General features: G+C 43.3%; 1 protein-coding gene across 4 annotated transcripts in view; it reads right to left on the reverse strand.

The window, feature by feature from the left end:
* The window catches only part of nbeal2 (neurobeachin-like 2), a 35,104-nt gene that overhangs the window by 3,937 nt on the left and 9,522 nt on the right, over positions 1 to 21,645 (reverse strand). For 2 of the 4 annotated variants that reach the window (XM_086218600.1, XM_086218601.1), the window contains exons 4-48: positions 21,193 to 21,274; positions 20,767 to 20,879; positions 20,442 to 20,524; positions 19,473 to 19,558; positions 19,082 to 19,385; positions 18,856 to 18,962; positions 18,523 to 18,609; positions 17,624 to 17,707; positions 17,322 to 17,420; positions 16,556 to 17,208; positions 16,334 to 16,466; positions 15,950 to 16,069; positions 15,518 to 15,851; positions 15,303 to 15,385; positions 15,105 to 15,197; positions 14,750 to 14,921; positions 13,488 to 13,621; positions 12,627 to 12,786; positions 12,257 to 12,359; positions 12,004 to 12,154; positions 11,623 to 11,778; positions 11,368 to 11,527; positions 10,189 to 10,277; positions 9,373 to 10,077; positions 9,099 to 9,283; positions 8,806 to 8,962; positions 7,733 to 7,876; positions 6,728 to 7,051; positions 4,483 to 4,632; positions 4,193 to 4,350; positions 3,870 to 3,994; positions 3,662 to 3,779; positions 2,987 to 3,144; positions 2,772 to 2,905; positions 2,571 to 2,678; positions 2,399 to 2,494; positions 2,173 to 2,297; positions 1,377 to 1,517; positions 1,167 to 1,297; positions 956 to 1,065; positions 738 to 855; positions 566 to 663; positions 383 to 496; positions 220 to 306; positions 15 to 124 (exon numbers count right to left, since the gene is read on the reverse strand). In XM_086218600.1, coding sequence (XP_086074726.1) covers positions 15 to 124; positions 220 to 306; positions 383 to 496; positions 566 to 663; positions 738 to 855; positions 956 to 1,065; positions 1,167 to 1,297; positions 1,377 to 1,517; positions 2,173 to 2,297; positions 2,399 to 2,494; positions 2,571 to 2,678; positions 2,772 to 2,905; positions 2,987 to 3,144; positions 3,662 to 3,779; positions 3,870 to 3,994; positions 4,193 to 4,350; positions 4,483 to 4,632; positions 6,728 to 7,051; positions 7,733 to 7,876; positions 8,806 to 8,962; positions 9,099 to 9,283; positions 9,373 to 10,077; positions 10,189 to 10,277; positions 11,368 to 11,527; positions 11,623 to 11,778; positions 12,004 to 12,154; positions 12,257 to 12,359; positions 12,627 to 12,786; positions 13,488 to 13,621; positions 14,750 to 14,921; positions 15,105 to 15,197; positions 15,303 to 15,385; positions 15,518 to 15,851; positions 15,950 to 16,069; positions 16,334 to 16,466; positions 16,556 to 17,208; positions 17,322 to 17,420; positions 17,624 to 17,707; positions 18,523 to 18,609; positions 18,856 to 18,962; positions 19,082 to 19,385; positions 19,473 to 19,558; positions 20,442 to 20,524; positions 20,767 to 20,879; positions 21,193 to 21,274 — 7,182 coding nt within the window. Of the gene's footprint in view, positions 1 to 14; positions 125 to 219; positions 307 to 382; positions 497 to 565; positions 664 to 737; positions 875 to 955; positions 1,066 to 1,166; positions 1,298 to 1,376; positions 1,518 to 2,172; positions 2,298 to 2,398; positions 2,495 to 2,570; positions 2,679 to 2,771; positions 2,906 to 2,986; positions 3,145 to 3,661; positions 3,780 to 3,869; positions 3,995 to 4,192; positions 4,351 to 4,482; positions 4,633 to 6,727; positions 7,052 to 7,732; positions 7,877 to 8,805; positions 8,963 to 9,098; positions 9,284 to 9,372; positions 10,078 to 10,188; positions 10,278 to 11,367; positions 11,528 to 11,622; positions 11,779 to 12,003; positions 12,155 to 12,256; positions 12,360 to 12,626; positions 12,787 to 13,487; positions 13,622 to 14,749; positions 14,922 to 15,104; positions 15,198 to 15,302; positions 15,386 to 15,517; positions 15,852 to 15,949; positions 16,070 to 16,333; positions 16,467 to 16,555; positions 17,209 to 17,321; positions 17,421 to 17,623; positions 17,708 to 18,522; positions 18,610 to 18,855; positions 18,963 to 19,081; positions 19,386 to 19,472; positions 19,559 to 20,441; positions 20,525 to 20,766; positions 20,880 to 21,192; positions 21,275 to 21,645 lie in introns of those variants that run through there. The other 2 variants (XM_086218602.1, XM_086218603.1) reach the window with 2 other exon arrangements.

Raw genomic sequence — 21,645 nt, forward strand, 5'->3', positions numbered from 1 at the left:
ATGTGCTCACTCACTTGGGGTTGGTCATGGTGGGGTCCTTGGTGAAACTGAAGTAGTTGGCAATGTTCTTGTCATACGGCAGCCAGCTGTGTGTTCCTATCAAACCGTTTGAGTTGACCGTCACCTGGAAAGAGAAAGTGGGAGAATTGAAAAAAATAAAATAAACGTGAATATTTTTTACGTCATAAAAATATTTCATTTTCAAAACCTGAAGCGTACCAGGATATCTGAACCCTGAATGATGAACGAACGATTCTGGTTCTTTGGTACGACGGCCTGGATAAGAGCGAGGCCGTCACTCACCACCTACAACACAGAAACCATCACAGATCAAAACAGTTGCTATAACAATGGGGGTCATGACTTGACTAGATGGTTTTACCTCCACAAATGGGCGTAGTTTATCAAGATGATCAAAGATGGTGAGAGGCAGAGTGTCCATGCGGGCCTGCCGCCTGGCTGCGCTCTCCGCTGACATACGAGGGGGGTGAGGCTCCTGTTCGAAGATGGAAACTTTAGTTGACATTCAAAACTGGGAGGCTGCTGATTAATTTCAGAGTCAAACCTTAAGAAGTTGACAAGGAGTTTGTCCAAAGTTGCTGATGATGCCTTCCAGGGCTTTGCGCTCCGTCTCATCAGCGATGGCATCAAGATCAACAGCACCTACAAATGAGCCAGTTAGGAATGAGGATATGAACGACGAGGAGCTGCAGACAACAGTTCCAGTCTCTACTTACCCTCATAGGTGCAGTAGTAGAAGACATTGAGGGCATTCACGGCCTCGTCACCTCTCTGCTTGTAGCCAAAGATCAGGTCAATCCACTCATGGAGATGACTGGACACATGCTCACATTCCTGAGATGAAAAATTTGAACTTGAAAAGTTACGAGAGAAACATAGGATTGAAATCCAGAGTGAGTTTAAAGCATATGTCAATGTGTGTGTGTTCACTCACCAGTGCTTTCCTGTGTTTCCTAATGAAGTCTTCTGTGGATTCAGCCCAGCGAGGCAGCAGAACATTCGCCACCGGCTCCTGAGATATCTGCAAACGTCCCAGGTCGAAGCCTACACCAGGCAGCAGAGGTCTATTAGGTTTTTCCCGGTTTGTATTAAATATTCACCAGCAGCACATAAACACCATGTGAGATTGTGACACTGGTGCTCACCATTCATGTTGTGCAGGATTTCTGGGAAGTAGAAGAACTCGGGGATAAGCTCTTTAACGTCAGCCGGACTCTCCAGGCGAGCCTGCCAGGCAGCCGCCACAGAATGGAACTGTCTGTCTGCGCAGTCGAACCTTAACAAAGACACAATGAGCTAAAGACTCGACCCGAGACCAGTTGGAAATTCAGTCAACCATCACACACCACTCGCACCTGCCACTCTGCAGCTGGATATGCAGGGTGGTGAAGGGCTCCATGCGGATCATGTAGTGCATAACTCCTGCTGCGTTAGAGTAGTGTGTCCCGTAGTGGAATTTGTCGATGGTGCCTGTTGGGTCCTCAAAGCTCTCATACCTAACAACCAGCCAAATACAGATATTTCACATTATTCTTTTTCATTTAAGCAGTCCCTTGTCCCAATTCAACCACGAGAGTGGAGATATTTCTATATAATATGAAAATCAACCTGCTTATAATTTCATCAAAAACCTTTTGAGAAAAGACACATCTTAGAAACAGGTGATTTTACGTAGCATAGCGTGGCTATAAAGCAAGAAACATTTTATGCCACAAAGAGCGATTTTTATCCAAAACATGGATTTATTGGTGGCCATGAAATTCAACTTCTTCTGATAATTTGATTAATGTGAGGCCACAAGATACAACTTCCCCCAGTTGGATTAATTTGTGGCTATTAAATGTACCTTGTTGTCAAAATTTGATTAATTTTGACCAGATGATATAAGATGCTCTCATAAGTAAGTCGAAGAGTAGGAATAAATCATATCTTGTGGCCACAAAAGAGTTTTTCCTCTCTCCTATGGCTGCTCTGGTCTCTGTAGGATCTAGAAGGGAGGAGCAGTTTACTGAACAGAATCCTCTGGAACCATAAAACTGTCAACGTCAGATGATTAGATAATGAGCTAAAATAAGCACGATCACCAATATCAGCCCGTTTTGACCCATAACTATTAGCAGACCTAAATAGTGCTGACTAGACATAACTTACTTCTCCCTGACTATCTGTGCATGGCGAGGGTTGACCACACCGACAGGTTTGGTCAAGTCCCTGAAAACTAATGGGTTCTCGAGGTCCAGAACAGGAGATGTGTAGTCACACAGGATCCAGGGGAACTGAGGAGAACCACAACACAACAGCCACATGATGCAGCCTCTTCACATTGTAATTATGGGATCGTAAGTACAGAGGTGGAAGACGGCGGCAGCATCCTCACCACAGGATACTGCGACAGGTCGTTGTAAGTTCGTCCAGCGATGGTGTTCAGCTGCATCAGATACTCAAAGTTGGAGATTTCTCTGCACACCCATTTCTGTGGAAGATGTTCAGGTTGGTGGAGTATAAGAATGGAAGACCAGATAATAATACTAATTTAATCAAATAAAGACCTGAGTAAGGCCAGACGCCTTCAGAAGCTCTTGAGGGGAGCGGGAGCCAAAGTAGAAGAGGTTGGGAGGACGCAGGCCCAGAATCCTTGAATACACTTTGTTTCGCACCTTTAAAAGCCAAAAGACAATTTGTTGTGAGTGATTTTTTATCAGCAGAACGAAAAAATGTATTTTATTGTCACTGATAAGCAGAAGCAGCACCTTTTTCTTGAAGTTGATGAAGTAGTGAGCCTGGTCGATGAAGAACAGCTCCAGCGCAGAACGTCGCAGGTTGTAGCGCCTCAGATGGACTTCTCGCAGCTGAGACAGAGGTCTCTTGAAATCAAACCCGATTCCTAAAAACAGATCAGGGTCATTTCTGATAGAACCCTGTGAGAACCTGCCAGGCGTTATGATCATGATCAGACTTTCCGAACCTTCCTCCATCTCCTCCTTCTCACTGCTGCCATCGTAGAAGTAAAGGTGATGAGTGGTGACCTCCAGACGACCCGGGACAACCGCAACGATGGTGATTAGCTCGCAGTCTTCGGACAGAACCAGCTTTTCTTTCTGGCTCTCATCCTCTCCCTCCGCCCTGAGAGTAAAAAGGAAAAGCTGAATGTTTTCTGCATAGTTACAAGAGTTCGAGGCCATTCATTGGCCAGAATTAACTGTTGCCAACTAGTGGCTAATGAGGCCACAGAGGTTGTCGTGAATATTAATCTCATCATGCTGAAAAACATGCTAGCTGTGATGAAGAGGTGACCTATTGATTGAGCTGACCTATTTATACACGTGTATATTTATCGTACATCTATTTTTAGTCTGAAATCACTCATGTATATAAACCATGAATTAGTATCAACATATATGTCTTTGTGTCTTTTGAAAATGGTAACTTTGAAAATGTTGGGTATGTATGAATATATTGATAGATCTATATTTTGTCAAAATGTGTATATTATACACTGTATTTGTCATAGAGTGACACACATTTTTGAATAACATGTTTTTAAAAGTATTTTTCCCTGACTGGCATGGACTCAGTGTTAACTTGTAAAGGTTCCTTTATACTTGATGGGCCACTTTGTCATTCACAGGATCGGACTCACTTGTTGTCCAAAAAGACAAGGTCTTCTTCTCCTAACTGGTCGTCCTCCATGTCGCTTACTTTTGCTTCCTTGGCAACAGCCAGTGGAAGAGGCTCAGAGCTTCGCGGACTGTCAGCTCCTGAAAAACAGGTTCAAATGATCAACTCACCTATGATCTGCTTTCTATTACGTGAAAAAAATGAAAATGCTCCTTCTGGCAGTACCGTACCCATATTGTCCCTCAGGGCACTGGCCTCGCTGTGAGGGTCATAGTGGTAGTTGGGTACAAGTTTGAGACGCATTTTTGAATATGTCTCGGCACTAGACAACTTCCACTTCACCTCAGGCTGAACCCTGAAGCACAGACGGTAGAGGAAATGTAGAAATGATTAATACACCAGCAACAGGATCTGAAGTTCACTTTAAGGCAAAACAGACCCCAAGGCAACTGGCAGAACACACATGGAAGGATGTGTAATGTTTGGGCAAAGCAAATGAAAACATGGCTTAGAGGTTATGGTTAATATGGTTAGGAGGAGGAGGTCGTCATACTTCTTGGCCCATGCTGCTCTCTCACTGGTCAGAAGCCTGCGGAGAGCTTTCCAGTGCTGCCATACCACCCCCTGCTGGCTGGAGGTCAGCTTCTGCCAACTCAGGTACCGGCTGTTCTCACTCCTGACCCGCTTCAGGTAGGGGTCAATGATAACTTCCTGTCATCACACACACACACACACACACACACACACACACACACACACACAAATGAGTGATCAGCCAGTACAGTGAACACTGCAGCTCACTGTGAGAAGAGGCGTGAAAGATGGCAGGTTATGGCTCCGAACCTGGAATTTAGTTTTGCTGTCTGATCTGCCTTTGTCTCTGATAAAAGCCGAACTCATCAGGTCATCAAAACAGGAATTCCAAAAGTTGGACATGATGTCATGGCTCCGCCCAAACGTGTCCAGTTTGTACTGCTCCATGGTGGGCTGAACCTGCAGACACAGTGTGAGAGGAAATAAATTCAATCCAACTACAGATTAAAACACAACAGAAATGTTCATTTTTAAAAGGCGATACACAGACAGACACGTCCCACACCCTGTTTGTTTTTTTTTTATCTACAATGGCAGCAGAGTTCAGTGGTGTTTGCTGTTAAACATGTTGGGACACTAAAACATTAATCCTGCGAAACATCAGAGCCTGAGGGTGCCTCTCAAATTCTCATGTGAGGACGTTACATAAAACAGAATGATTTCTTTCAGATGTTTTACAAAGAAAAGCTTTGTCCTTAACTCCTTAACTAACAAATTTGACAGCGACATTTAAATGTTGAAAGCTGATACTTGTCCATCATTTTAAATCCTTTTCTTTCTATTTAAACGTGTTTTTTTATTGTGCCGTGATCAGGGCATCATTGTAAAATGGTGCTTGCTCTCTGTTGTCTTCCCCGTCTCAATTACTAAATGGAACCATTACTTGATGAGTTCCTAAACGGTCTTTAGAAACTATTTTCCTCAACAACAACAACAACAACAACAAAAACTTAAGGTTTCTATACAGAGAATTTAAATAATTTGAGGAACTGGATGAATTTCTGGTGACTGAAGAAAGAAAAACAAACTAAACACAATTATTTTTGACACATTTTTGACCTTCAGTCTATCTTAAACGCCTCTATAAAATGTGTGCAGATGATGAACATCAGACTTGGAAGTCTTTGTCAGCAGTCCTCTTACTGTCGAGCTGCTTTGAGCTATCTTGCATTTGGGACTTTCCAGTCAGTGTGTTTGTGGTGCATAAGTGTGCTTCTCACCAGGTTGCTGACATCTCCTTTTTTGCTGTCACATTACTATTTTCACATTTGCTAATGACTTCATCCATTCCTCATTTGACCGCAAGATAATAGATAAATACAGAGGAGTCACATGTTTTCAACTTCTTGCTAAAAGTCTGCTTGTACGTTAACAATTCATTAGCACTGATAAAATTCTTTCCACATTCACAAGGGAGAACAACATCCTCATTCTCTATCCAGTTCCTCAGATTTCTGTTTTTAAGAAGGGAACAAACCCATCGCCCGTCGCTGGATGATAATGTGAATGAGGCGTAACCATGGAAACTGAAGTGCAGCACTATGACAGTAGCTACAGTGAAAGGCTCGGTCTCAACACTTTAGGAAAAGAACAAACTTTATGCAACACACTCGTCACAGCAGAGAAACCTGAGGTAGTTTATGCAACCTGGTGCAGGTTGGTAATGTTATGGGCATGTTAGAATTTGCCGTTAAGCCCCTGTGGCTTAAAGCCGCACCAATAATGAGTGCCAAATATGTTGATAATTTATTTGCTCTTATTTTAAGTTAAATAAAAGAAAGAAAGAAAGAAACAAAGAAAGGGAAACATATGCTGGCTCCAGAATTTAAAACAGAAGTATTTTAAGGTTGTTTTTTTTGTCATTCATGTATTTGATGCATAAAACTAGTTGTTTCTCTCTGCTCTGATTAGAAAAACGGAAAGGAACCTGCTGTGTTCTCTCTACTACTACTAATACTACTATTATTTCAAACCAGAAACATCAAGTACTACCAAAGTATATAAACTGACTTCTTTATTCATGTTTATATCAGTTATTCTCTATAAATGTACTGCTGATACTCACACACAAATTCAAGACCTATCATACATGTTTGCTCAGAGGCTCAGAAGCCTGTGCCAGGTTTTAAGTTATGATATTCTGGTTCATGTATCGCAGAATTTGTTTAAATCAATCTAAACTAAACAGATGTAAAGAGAGAGCCATGATGAATCCCTCGCTCGGCTCGAGGGGAGCAGCTCTTTTTGGCATTACTTCATGAAATATTTCCAGCATAATCTGACTTCTTAAAACACATTGACGGTAAGTTATGAAAGACTGCTGTTTTTTTTTTTCCTAAACATCTTTTCAATCATTGAAGTCTTTTCATCATCCTCCAGCTGGGAGGTAACTCTAAAATCTTTGATTATGCCAAACAAAAATAGAAGAGGACACTTTTAAGTCTTTCTAAACAAATGATAAATGATATTTATTTTAAGATGCCAGCACTCTGACCTGCTGCTGGTAAAATCCCTGCCACTCCAGCGTGTGACAGTAACTCTTCAGGTCCTGGGCGAAGGTGGTGCTGCCGTTGGTGACGGGTAGATTTGGAAGAAGTTTCTGAAGGGTGATGGGGTCAGCGTGCTGGTCAAGCAGCGTACGAACAACTGGCACCAGCTGAGAGAAAGTCTCTGCATATCCACAGTTGGTGCCGTCGATTCCATCTCCTGGCCACAAGGGGGTACCAAGCTGTCCCAGCAGAAAGCACACCTCCTCCCAGCTCAGGCACAGAACGGTCTGGAGCAGGCTGTGGAGCTTCACGAAGGCCATCACACATACCTGAGGAGGAGAGGGAGGCTCAGTACAGTTATATAAATATTATACATATATGATAAAAAAAAATACACATCCGTTTCCAATGTGTCGGTCTTTGCAGGGATCTATGTAACGTCAAAGAAGATTTAATATCGAAAAGAATAACATCCCTTATGTAAAAGTTTCAAAACCACTACATACATTCAATCTTTTCATAATCTGGTCAGTGGGTCACAATCACCATTGTGTTACTTCACCTTAAAAAATGAAAATGTACACCAAGGTAGAGCTAGAAGTAATATTTCAGTAATGTTCAATAATATTCTTCAATGGCAGCTAAAGCTTGGGTGTGTTTCTTTTTTATCTAATTTACAGCATGAGTTTAATTTTGAAGTCCCCCACAGTAAGGGGACAATTAATGTATTTCATTCAAAAATGACTTCAGGGGAGTTTTGTGACTTTACACAACCAGAATGACCACATCGGACCACTTGCTCAATCCCACAATGCTCCAGCGAGAGCAGCAGTCATGACTCTGAGAGGAGCTCCCTTAGGAATGACTGCAATGTCTTTGAAAAGAAACCCATACAAGGCTTGGCACTTGTAAAATGCTCTTATCTGTGTGCGGCCAAAAAGTGAAATAAATAATATGGTGAACATGTACTTGACAGGGTGACGGACAGGAAGGTCGTGGCAGCAGCTGACCTGTGAGTGTTGCTGTTTGATGTATCCAGTGATGATACGAAGGCCAATCTGGGCCATCTCCTTCAGTTCTGTGTTCCCAGGGCTACCAGGGGTGCTATGCCAGGCTTGTAACTTGTCCAGCAGGTTCACCACCCCCTCAAAGATCTGCAACAACAAAGAGCTCAACAAAAGGCCAGACCTGTTTCCACACCTTGGAGCATCTATTGGGTCATTCAGTATTTTAACTATAGCATAACGTGCATTTAAAAGGTGATTCAGATGCTTCCTACACCCAGACACCATTCCCCACCCACAGTAGAAACAAGACAGGAAAGTTTCCACTGACGTTTCACCTGAAACAACCACACCCACCTTTGGACTTAAAGCAAAAGAGCACCTGGGACTCTGGCCTTCATCATCCATCCCATCCTGAATCATTTTATTTCACAACACATATACAGTATAAACTTACTTTTCATATGTGTATACCCATACTAGTATTAAATGATTCCTCATTCATACTGACAAGTGATACATCTTAGACAAACCCTAGACTGCTCTCAACACTCAGTTTTAACAACGTTGCAAACATCTGCTGCATAGCATCACGTCAAACAAGGACATTAAAGAAACAGAACTGTTCTGTTTACCTGGTGGACTGAGAGCATTTATAATTCATCACTAATTTAAATTCCACTCGTGTTTGGGGCTTGCTACTGTGCCTTACTCTGATATGTACAGTGGTACTCCTCCAGTCTGTGCAGATTCACATGTTAAACAAAAACTATTCACCAACATAGTGAGGTTTTGCAATTCATTGTGACCTTACGGAGCAATTACTTCCATATGTAAAGACAGCTTATTCTAAAACTGAATCTTAGCAGGTAGGAGACAGCGCTGGCTATACATAGCAGAACATATACTGGACTTCCTCATACATGAATTATAGCAATATCCTTTACAAATATTTACATCTCATTGACCCTGCAATGGACTGGCGACCTGTCCAGGGTTAACCCCACCTCTCGCCCAATGTCAGCTGGGATGGGTGGTTTGTTGTACATTTATTAAAGGGGGAACTATGTGACTGGTACCTTTTCACTCCACAGTGTTTGGTTGTCTGTACCCTCAGCGAAGAGAAAGTCCTGCAGCAGCCTGAGGAGCCTCACCAGGTTGGGACAGAAAGGTAGCGACACCCCCTGGGCGTCTCGCAGGTCTGATAAAGATGATTCCAGCATCATCTCCAAAAGACTAGAAGAAGGAGTAGCAACACAAATACGTCATCACATGAGGACATGATAAAAAATGACCAAAAAAATGACACGGGCTACAACTCCCACTTTTCTGTGTTTGTCCTCTGAGTGGAAGTCAATGTAGTGATGCTGACCTGCGTTTGATGTCATCAGGTGGGCGGACCAGTTGACAGGAGGAGCCAAGTTTGGTAAGAACAGAGAAGACCTGCCCCCTCTCTCGCCACACGGCATCCTCAGGCCCTTCGGCCCCGCTGCCACTCCACAGCACAGAGAAGATAATGTTGGTGAGCAGGTTGCACAGCTCCTCCTCAGGGGTTTGCTGTTCCAGAATAGATCATCACAACACAGTTACAAAGAAGATCAGGATGGTGTTCAATAGACTCCTCACTCCTCAGCAAGTCGCTATACCTGAGGGTTGGATGTATTTGAGATTGTGTCTCCAGTTGGAGGGTCTGTCCCATAGCTGGTATGGTCCAGAACATTGGACAGACTGGAGCTCTTCCGGGGTCGGAGTGGTGGAAAGGGTTTGCTGTGCTCGAGTGGGGATGGTGTGTTTGTTAGACTACCTGCAGGAGTGTGTGTGCCCATCTCTCCCCCTAGCTCTAAATCAAATGGGGATGTACCGAAGGGAGAGAGGGGTTGGTAGTCTCTTCCCTCCTCATCAGGGCGAGAGGAAGTGATATCAACTGCATTCGAGATGGAGGATGAGTGACTCTCCTGGTCCACTGAATCAAACGACTTAAAATGGAGGGAGTCCGTGAAGTTCTTGAGCTGGCCTCCACCTCCGCTCGGAGGTGACTGGGATAAATCAGAGTATCCTTCAGAGATGTCCCTCTGGCCCCCGTCATCCTCCTCCTCGTCCTCCATGTCCTGTGAGGAGCGGTAGCTCAGAAAGATGTCTGTGCGCCCGTCCTCTATAATGAGGGCCTGGTCCCTACGTAAGGGAGCCTGGAAGTTTGGATCAAAGGAACTATGGGTGCTGGAACCTGCGATGCTGGCGACATAGGACTCGTAGGACTCTTTCACGTACAGCTTCGTGAGAACATCCTGCCAGCCAGGCTGTTTAGCAAGCTGCTTCACGTAATCATTATTAGAGTGGATCAGATCGAAGAGCTGCAGGAGGGAGGACAGACAGGGTTTTAATTACTGAGGTTTCAGATAGCAGGATTAAACTTCATCGGTAGACTGTGGGAGTGGAAGAATGATGTGTTGTAGCAGACTAACCCTGCGACAGACATCCAATCGAACAGCGAGGTCAGCTCGATGGGACAGACTGACCACAGCCAGAAGGTCTCTGAAATTAGGACTCGCATCTGTGAGGAAGCACAATTTTTTTGTTTTATCTGCTTCTTGCAGCAAGTGACAAGATATTCTGTTTGAAAAAGTAATTCCAGATTAAATCTTCTATGAATATTCTAAGTCATCCAGGTCATGTAGATAGAATCAGAGAGCTCACGCTATTGACAGTTTGCTCTAACAGGTGTTGTAAGGTAACTCCTTAATATTAAACAAGCTGAATACAAAGGGTGCGTTTATCAGTATCAGAGGCACATCCTTCAAAGAATGGACTCATTCAATTAAATATAAATTAATCATTTATTTACTTTCTTATGTTTGATCAGTTGTATTGTTGCCCGTAGCCTGGTTTGACCTGATTTCTAATGACTCGAAATTACTCATTCAACATAAGTGGTATAGCTCCAATTGAGCAAAACAGCAGTAACTGTCAATGGAGAAATAGCTGCAATGTAATCTAACAAGGAAATTACCCGTGTTAAGATACATCCACTAAAAGTGCTTTTTTTTTTCAATAACAAACTAAGCTTGACATCTTCTGATCCCTGCAGAGATAAATGTGTGTCGACATGTATCAGAAGTCTATATCTCGTGGGAGGCAAGTTGTTGCAGGAAGACAACAGAGTAAACGTGAGTGAGATTTAGAGAACCGTCTGTCCTGGTTTGTGTCCGAATTCGGAAAAGCACACACATTTTTTTGATGGCGATGTCATCGATGATCATCAGGGGATGTGTTGTGTGTCGAGACGAGCTGCGCTACACATGAATGTAAAGACTTTGTAGAACTCTGTAATGCTCTGCAGTCCATTTTTGAGCTCTGACAGGAAAGAGAACACTGGCGCTAGCCAGGGTTAGTATGTTGCCTTACCATCAGCACTTTTAGTGGATGGACTTTGACGCAGACAGTTTTACTGTTCTTGTTCAATTTCAAATGGCATTCAGGAGTCTATGCTTGTGTAAAATAAAAACTTACAACATTTTAAACGAAGTAATTATTAGAGTCACATTTGTTCAGGATATATAATAATAATTTAACTTCTGAATTCATTTTAGGTAATTAAGATAAACAAATATTTCCTTGGTCATCTGTCATCAGTGTTTCATTACCTGTGGCAAGGACCTGCTCGTACAAACACCTCACAGTTGTCATGGTTACGGGAATGTCTTCTAAGAAAAAAACCAGGCCAAGATAGCCAAAATCCTTCAGCTTAACGCGCTGCTTGTGGCGCTCGGATACTCGCTCACTCTTGAGGATTTTGTATAAAACCTGAAACAATACAGACAAGACTCGTAATAAATTTTTTATGATGCCAGGTGAGTGTCTGGCGAGTGGTACACTAAGCTACGAACAGGTGCTCTCACCCTGAACACCCTCTCTCTGGCCTCATCTCCAAAGCTCGGCGTGAGCAGGAGGCTGTAAAGCTGCTCCACTCCCCACTCCAACAGCACAGCCTGCACCTGCTCTCGAGGTGGGCTGCTCCGCAAGAGCTCGTACAGCACATCTAAGGCTCTCACCACCTGATGGAAGGAGGAGGAGGAGATATACTGAGAAATGGGGGTGAGGGAGGGAAACAGCTTTAGCATTTAAAATGGTAGAAAGTCAGCATACACAAATACACGAAAACAAAGAAGAACTGATGTTCAGGGAGTGCACTTTAGGGATTAGAAGTGAAATATACTGCAAAAGGTCAAATATGACCAGATCAAATAAGGTCGGATAAGATGATTGAATGACAAACATACTTGCTGCTCTTCTCCTACACTTATGATGTATGCGAGGACACTGTGAACTTCCTCTGGTGAAGGAGACTTGAGGAAGTCTTTCAGCAAGCTAAAAAGAGAGATCTGAATGGTCTGCTTCTCATCAGATAGAGAGCTGCCATCTTTCTCCACACTACAAATGATAAAAACACCAGTAAAGAAACATAAAAAGCTCTCTATGATGCCAATAATCATCCAGCTGCACTGTGTCCTCATGCATTTTGTGGATCTTCACCTGTAGTACGTGCGAATGGTATCAAGAATATACTGAACGCCATACTTCCTCTTCATGCGCTGCTTTCCTTTGTTTATCACAGACGACAGGTACTGGACGTGAGCTGCAGAAGACAAAGAGCCTACTTTTAGATTGACATTTGTTAATGTCAGACCAATATGCAAGGTTGTGTAACAAGTACATTAATTCAGAAAACAGAGTTGTTCAGGTGCACTATTAATCCTGAACTCTGAGCATTAATGTATTCTTCCTCCGCTGCTTTGAGCTTCATCCTTGTCCTTTCAGTCTCGTGTGCATATACATATAAAAGCGGCACAAACAGCTTTGGTCGACATGAAAAGGTCCACCAGGAGGGCTACTAATGCTTTACCCAGACAAACAGCAAAATGGCTTTTAGTCCAGATACGGAAATCAAAGAGCAGGTGTTGGTAGAGTTGTTGCAGAAGGGGGGTGTTGCCTTCGTGGAAAACCTGCTCGAGTAGCAGCTGACAGGCCATCGAAACATTCATGTCCATCATACTGCCTGGCACCTGTGACAGAGGAAGTAGAGAAATTGGAGGAGGAGTGGAGTTAAAGTGTGTTTGTGTACCATTTATGTATTGTTAGTTACATATTGAGTGCAAATATATGCAGTGTCAATATGTCTGTCTTTATGATGCAAAATCTGACAACACCATGTGATTATTAGGACATAATTTCCTTACAGGATGCTCCACCTTAACGTCATATATTTCAACACATCCTGTCAGACAACTGACATGTCTGCACTGCACCACTGTAACACCTTTTAAACTGCACAAACCGCCATTAGAATCACATTGAAACTTCTCAAGTGTATTCATAAATCTCAAAGAATCATGGCTGACTACCGCGCCATTAAAGGATTTGATTGACATTTGCTCTAAATCAAGATAAGTTCCATCACAAGGCAATAAAAACTTGGTTTGATGTACCTAAGTCTGCAGAGGGAGTGCTTGAGGGATGGTTAAAAAAATAAAAAAGACTGTGGGATCTAAAAACTATGTGAAGAGTCGTCTCACTCAGGCATAATATAGACATCTTGATATCATTGTCATTTTTTTATCCATGCATGATTTTCCCAGACTTTTTCAAATATGTTCTTTATATGTTTTATGAACCAGAGCAACTCCAAACCCACTAATTACATGCAGTGATATAATGGAAAAAGTCAAATGTATGCGTCACGATCACGTCCTCTCTTGCCTCCTACCTTGCTGAGCATTGCTCCGATGATGCTCGGGCCGTGGCAGTGCAGCAGGCTTTCTTGATTGACGGGGTGGCGGCGAATGAGGTTTTTCACCATCAGCAGGAAGGCAGCAATGCTGTTTCTCTCCAGTCTAACCTCTGAAAACAAAATAGTGCAAAACAACTTCAAAAGATTTCCGGTGTTACCAGTAGTCGTATTTGTGCACCACAAAACACGTTGACACGATTGATTACATCACTAGATGAGTCATAATTGTTTTTCCTCTGTTTCCATTTATCTCATTTTTTTCTGGTGCTACTCTTGCAGCAAATGTTTCAGTGTATTAAGTATCGATTGTTGGCTTGCTGTGTTTTTTGCATCTAGTGTCTGTTTTGGTTTGCCTCACTGGCAGAAATATTGCCTCTTGCTGTGCATTTTCATATCAAACATAGCATCATATCAAATAAGCAAAAGGAATTTTACACTTGGAAAGCTAACGCATGTTAATAGTAACTGTGATGTACTTAAAAGAACACCTCAGTGTTTTGAGAAAAACGTGCAATTATTTTCCGAGATACTTTTCTCTCCTTTGCGCTACATATGGGAGCCGAGACCCACAGAAACCACTTGACTGCTAGTCAGCTTAGCATAATGAGTAATCGTAAGGGTTAGCATACCTCTATCAGAAGTCATTAAATACACTTTAATCCAAAATCATCTTTGCCTGCATTAACAGAACTAGGGTTGTGCAAAGGTGAAAGCATGCTAACCTGCCTATCCACTACCATTTGTTTTGCTAAGCTAACTGGCGGTCAGTCGGTCTCTGAGGGTCTCAGCTCCCTAGTACACACACTGAGGACAGAAGGGTCCCAATAATTTGGAATGTTCCTTTAAGTGGACTACATATTTTCCTCGCCTACATGTAGTGGTGTTGAGCCATGCAAACACTTTTAGATGTAGTTGCTGTTTCCAAATAGAACGAATTACACTGGATAATCCCCTGAATACGCTGCCAACATTTTCCACAAGCGCTTCTGCTTTTGCAAAAATATTTCCAATAAATATAGACACTGTTTGATTAAAGACACATTGCTATTCCAGTTTGAGATACTACATTCACCTCAAAGACTAATGTCAAGGCAAAGAAAAGAAAAGTGATGTATCAACTCTACACAGCTAGATGAAGAAAATATGTTGCATTGTTTTCACTTTGCGCCAAAGTATCAAACAAAATCTTGCCCTATAACAACCAACACACAGCTCAGCTGAACTCAACAAGAACTGACCTGCAGACTTGTTCAGGGGCAGCAGCATGGCTGCAGGGCCACGGGAGGAGGTGAGTTCTGGCCCCAGCAGGTCTGAGATCTCCTGACCACCGTTATAAACCTGCTCTGCCTCACAAACTTGCTCAAGCAGGGGCAGCAAAACCCCGATACCCCCCACCACATTGATAACATCCTGCAGGGGAAGGAAAGACATCAACACATGTATCTTTTACAAAGATGAAATGGGGAGAATTGAAAGGGGCTATATGAAGGAGAGAGGGAAGCCACAGCAGTCTGACGCTTCTGTTGTTGAGGTCAGTGTTTTAATGGTACAAATGTTGAAAACGTAGTCAAAATTCTCATAGCAATGTCTGACCTTAACGTCCCAGTTGACCACTCTGTGTCCGGTCAGCCTGCCGTCATATTGATGATTGAGAGACAGATCCAGACATATTTGGCTCTTGAAAGCCTGAAGCATTCATTCACACAAGAACATTTACTGTTTTTATTTGCAATATATAATATGTTGGTGTAACGTGATATTTTTCATCTTTCCCAAGATTCAGTGGGTTACCTGTGGAGTGTAGTAGAGCAGAAGCTTGCTGTTGAGATCCGATAACTCTCCATCCGCTTTGAATAAGGACACATGATTGGGCCCTGTGTTTGAAAGCAAAAATGCAATGCACTATGGGTATCGTAGTATCCCTTTTAACTGTGATGTTTCCATGTTATCTTGGTTGTCTGCTGCTTCTGTCAGAGAAACATTCTCATCACTGGAGCATGAGCTACCTGCAGCGTGTAGAGCTCTGGTTTGTGTCTGCTGCAGCGCCTCATGGCAGATGAAGGCAGTTCCCAGGAGCCCGTCCAGAGAGGTGGGTGTTCCCCACTCTGTATCCTGTAGTCCAGCCGGGATGGTGTGAACTAGGGATTCACCTAAAGACCCCCAACGGCCCCCTGCAAAGGAGGCTGGAAAAGACTGGGAGCGGATGAGTGAGGGGACGTATGCAGGGAAGGCAAACTCGGATGATGAGTTCAAGGACAAGGATGTGGTCAGGTTAGGGGAGGTGGTAGTGGTGGTAGTGGTCCGGTGGCCTGCAGAGCCAATGCAGCAGGAGGTGAAAGGCTTCAGAAGACAGATGGAGGAGGGTAGAGGTTATTAGATGGAGAATTATTTTGTAATTGTGCATATGACATAAACACCTGACCAGGAATTGTTGTTACCTCACTGAAAGATGGAAAGCGAAGCTGGGCAGTTTTACGTGGCTCTCCGTCGATGTAGATGGTGACGAGGTTCTGACCAAAAGGACGACGGCCTGGGATGTGGACTATTGTCACTGAATGCTGAGAAGAGGGCAGTTTCAAAAGGTTGTAAAGATAATTAGACAACTAGACAACTGGGGTTTACAGTGAGAATCAAATCAGTCTCAGAACCTCAACAACTACAATCAAACATTGTTCTACCTCACAGGTACCCTTCATTTTTAATCATAATTATGCTCATATGCCCAGACAACACCACTTAGAGAGATGTGAGATTTTGTCCTTGATCTAATCTATTTTTGGGATAGGCTCATCGTGTACAAATCCTTTACTACATTCACTCACCCAGCATGAGTCAGCTAGCGGGTACTCTGGCAGAGCGACAGCCATGTAATCTTTTTTAGTGCAAACAGCCACAACCAGCACACCCTCCATGGTGAAGAAGGCTTCCAGCCCAGTCCCACTTGCTGTAAAGAAACTTAACAACAAAAAAACAGCCTTTTAAAAATTGTAAAATACATGATTAAGAATGTACAACTCATTCCTCCTCCACTCCCTGCCCCTTACCTATAGAGCTGCTTTCTGCGTGCCCCTTTTCCCATGTCATGCTGAGCTCCTCCACCAGAGCTGGCAGAAGCTTTACGGTTGTTGACGTCAGCGTGGCAGGAAGGAAACTCCATATTGAGGCAGAGCCAAGCATGAAAGGCAAAGCCGCTACCTGGCCAGCGCTGGATGGTGGGCACCATAATGCCTGCCATAGGGGGAGTCAGATCAAAGTACTGCAAGGCACTGTCCTGGCCTTCCCTCGCTGCCATAGCTGAGAGCACTTGGATGATACGAGAGCAGTAGGGGTGCACCCTTTCTACTCCCGAGTCATTGTCCTGATCCACCCTGAGCAGTCTAAGCAGGCTCTTTAGCTCTTCTGGTCGCAGACACAGGGAGCCCAGGTCCTGCAGGAGGCCCAGCAAGGCGTCTGCACATTGCCTGTCCAGACTCTGGGGCTGTGAGAGCACCTGCAGCAGAGCCCCCACCATGCCGGCCTCCACAGCTACAGTCCGACAGGATAAAGATCCACCACATACAGTGGCCAGCCACTGAGCCACCAGCAGCTGAAGGTCCCTCTGACCATACAGGTCAGGCAGCCACTGCAGGAGCAGCAGAAGGGGCTGGTCATTACTGATACCTAAGTGATGTGCATGGGCATGCTCCCCCTCCACTGCCTGGAGACAGAGAGAGAAATGAGAATAAAACAGTCATATGATCAGCGTTAACCTCCATTTAAATAGGCCAAGAAAATTGACTGCTAAAGAGGTGGATAATGAGGACTTTTAACCATGTTCATCAGCTCCTGCAGCAGCCGTTTGGTGGGGTGACCTTGACTCTTGAGTACGTCAAACAGCTGGGAGTAGCCGATCCGCTCCTTGAAAATCTCCTGAGAGGTGAAGACAGAAATAGTCTGTAAGAAAGCTGTAGCTCCACAGGGGATGCCTGGTTGGCACACTTCCACACATTGAAGAAGACTACAATGAGAATTCCTAAATGACTGAAAACAGTTGTCCTCATCAGGCACTAATTTGTCCTGCACTGAAGGCATTCTAGTATGATGTATAGTGCTAACGCTAATGTTGGCCTTACCTTAGCGGAGGGAGAGTTACTCATGATAGCTGTGAGGACTCCTAAGGCATGAACCGTGATACTGTCAGAGCCTCTCTCCCACACCTACAGCAACAGAAGGAGGCAATTCATCAAGAAAGTGTGACACTAAACATGTGACGACGGAGGTGATCTCACTTATGACTGCAAACAAACCAGTAAACCATCATTCACCAAGAGAAGGAGCAATTTCTCTTTAGATCCAGTGCAGGAGCAAGTAAAGCACTTTTAGTTTATCCGCACCAAAATCATTGGAGCAGACTGGGTCAAAGAAAGTGAACAACTGTACCAGTCACCAAACAATCCCTCCTTTGTGAATTACTGATAGATTTCAACATGCAGCCAACCACCAAAAAAGGACTGAGGCAACTATTACTGGAAAGAACAAGAAACATCAAAACCCCAGGAAATGATCCAGGTCTTTTTTATACAGACCCCACCAGTCACGCAACACAGCAGCCAAAATACATGGAGAAAAAACATGCACTGATAAATGACCATCTCATGCAACAGGAAAAAACACAGCATGCTCTTCTTCTTGTGCAATGTCGTCAACAGGGAATTCAGCCTCTAAATATCAATGATATCAATCAACTGAAAATGTAACTGCATATCAAACCCTTTCTTGTAGGTACGCCCGTTTTTTTCTATTTCAAGTAAAAAAAAACTTAAAAAAAACTCCAAAATAAAAGTACATCTAGAAAGATTGAAGTCCATGCCAACAACAGATATCATACAATGCTACCTGCTTCATTTACGTGAGTGTAAGCCAGACTTCCTGTCTAAAGCTTCCTGTTTAAAGAGATCAGAGCAGCAGACGAATAGAGAGAAGGCTGAGTTTCCTGCTGACAGACCAATATCAACGCCATCGGGGAAAATACCTGGTCCACTTCGACCTCTGTGAGTAAACTTGTAGTGAGGTCACACACAACCTCACGCTCCAGCCTATGCCTGTTGCTCTGAAAGAGCTACAGGACACATACATACAAGCAAGCGCACACACACAAACACACACACACACAAACACACACACACATAAACACATACACAAAGCACAAAAACACAGACAGTTAGACAAAAAAGTCACCTGAGAGAGCAACCACAGTGTCAACAACAAATGCAACATTTACTGACATCATCAACACACCGAAAGGCAACTGAAACAGAGTACCGCCTGAGCAGGGGGTCACACTTTCGACAGATATGAGGCTGACCTTGCTGTTCTGGATCAGCCTGAGGATGTGTTCAAAGCAGTTATTGTTGAGGAATATTGCCTGAAGGACTGGTCTGTCAGAGCACTGCAGGATCTCTGGAACTGCAGCTAGAAATGCAGGAAAATCAATTATTTGACCTCCATACCAATACAGAGAGGCATCATTTAAAAAGGAATGCTTATTCTCAGCTGGACTTGATGATAGGACCTAGTGGGGATGCGCTTACTTAGCATTAAACCCTGGAGGGAGATCAGGCTCTCCTCCCAGCTCTGCCTGTCCTGCTGCTCGCTGCTAAGAGGACGGTTCCAGTTGAGGAGCTGGAAGTAGCCCTCTAGTATCGTCCTGATCTCCACCTGCCGCTCTGCAGGGCTGCTGAGGTGCAGGAGGTGGATCATTGCTGTCAGGCACTGCAAAGTTAACCGAGGGAGCTTGTTGTCCTTTAGTTCATGGGTGGTACGGCAGCACCACACTTGCAGTACAGAGAACAGGTCCTCGACAGAGTGAGGGGTGATAGCAAGGAGGCCATTCTTCTGGAGAGACATACAGAAAAGCCTTCTTAATCAGATTTGATTGAATGCAGACAGGGGAATAGTCACTGATGAAGAGGGGTAGCAGACCTTTCCTCCACTGATGACAGCACCCTGGAGATGAACCAGCCGTAGGGTGAGAAGCTCTGGGATGTGTTCACTATCCTGGAGACTTTCTGTAAAAAAAGTCAACGTTTTGCAAGGCACAGTCATGTATATATTTGCAGTGTTTAATGGGGACAAAAATTATTTTGACTCTTGTTGGCTTTTTCTCTTCTTCATTTTTTTTTTTTTACACTAGACCAATCATGCAAGTTGAATCATTCACTGAAACGTTTCCCGATCACTTTTAAATATCAGAGTGAAATGAAACTTGCACAAGGCGCAAATGTGAGCCTTTAAACAACATCCTTCACACAAGGCTGACCTAACAAAACCCCGGATTATGTCTAACAGAGGTGATTTAAATCAGCATTTGATTCAAACTATGTATAGGTATTTTCTGAAGTATACTAAACTGGCAGCTGTTACTCAAGGTGTAGCTGCATGTAAAAAAGTTATGTTTCAAAATCACAACAGTGGTGTACATTTGTGAATATCATTTTTGCGGAACAAAATGTGTACATCTCATCAACCTTTGTTTAACAGCGTATTTTCAACACTGATCCATAATCCAGTGTGAAAAGTCTATGAAGATGCTGACTTCAGGTTGGCCTAAAAAAATACATCACCCCTCAGCAACACTCTGGATGAATAATTGCTCCATTTTAGGCTGGATACATTGATTCAAGAATAAGAAATTGATCTTCAATATTATCAAAAATGAATATTTCCTCTCATTATTAATGACTACAATAAAACGGTAGAGGAAAAAAGGTGCACAGTACAATGGCTTAGCAAACCTGCCTTGCAATGCCATCATTGTCTTCCATTGTTATCTCATTATGATATAATGCTCCTAATATGTGCTTAAAAATTGGAGTCGACGATTACATAGCGTGGAATAGTTTGATTCCTCTGGTATGTGAGGTGTCAGAGGTACAAAAAGGAGCGTCTCACCATGGAAGAGAGCTGGCAGCTCCTCAGGCAAGGCCAACGGGGAGAACTTATACTTGTTTCTCTCCAGCAAGCTCACCTCCTCCCTGCAACACACAAAGCTGTGAGCCACTGTCCTCCCACTCACATCACGGCGGGTCAACGTGCCACTTATACTCCCGACTCTCATGAGGGATTGACTTCAAGGCTCAGGAGCAGCAAGACGGCGTGTTACACATCACAAATGGTTGTGTCAACACGTAAAATGCACGAATTGTCAGTGCTCATGTGACTGAATTCCGCCTCCCACACACTCACAGGGAGCATCACTCTGGCAGCTCGCACTCACCCTGCCAGGCGTCTCCTCCACGTCTGGTAAGGGTCAAACAGATTCTCACACAGCACGAGTCCGTACTGCACAACCGACTGCAGAGGCGAACTCTCTCCTTGTCCTTTCTTCAGCTGATGAACACAAGAATAACTTAGCAGTGTTAACTTAGCACATCTCTTTCACATTTTTCTCAAACTTCAACACATTCCAGGGCAGTGAATAGAACGTCAACTACACACCCACCATAAACTAGTTCTGTCACTCCTATGGAAGAATGTCACGCACTATAAATAGGAGCAGTTACCTCCATGTGGCTTCTCAGACTTTTTTTCATGTATATCATGTAGTAGCTGAAAGGCCATTATACAATCTTTGTGTGCTATGAGGGCAAAATCCCAACATAAAATACAGATTTGTATTATTTTTGAATTATTTATTCCTTACCTGGTCCAAACAGAAATTCATAAGCTTCATAGTTTCAAAAACAAAACCTGGGGTCTTCTCTGAGTCGATGTTCTCCATATTCCTACCAGCAGAAATACAAAAATAGTAGCGTGTTAAGACAGTTGACCTGTATAGATCCAAGATGGCCATCTAATATATCTAAATATCGTGAATGAACACATTATGAAGGGAAACTTTCCTGACAGAGTTGTAGTTTGTTTAAACAATCCGTATTACAATTGGTGGGGAAACAGAGTGTCTCTTCAACTCCTCCTTTACTATTCAATATGTGATAAAAATAATGATTCTAATGTTTTTAGTGTCTGGTAATTTGATGAATGTATTGTACTCTCTTGTAGCCACATTAAAGAAAGACACATTAAAGCTTACAAAATTCTCAAAATGAAGATTTACTGATGAATTTTATCCTGTACTAACCAAAAACCCATTGAC

Source organism: Aulostomus chinensis, chromosome 11 (genome assembly GCF_037954235.1).
Source record: "Aulostomus chinensis isolate RoL2024-O1b breed Wild chromosome 11, RoL_Achi_v1.0, whole genome shotgun sequence".
NCBI lineage: Eukaryota > Metazoa > Chordata > Actinopteri > Syngnathiformes > Aulostomidae > Aulostomus > Aulostomus chinensis.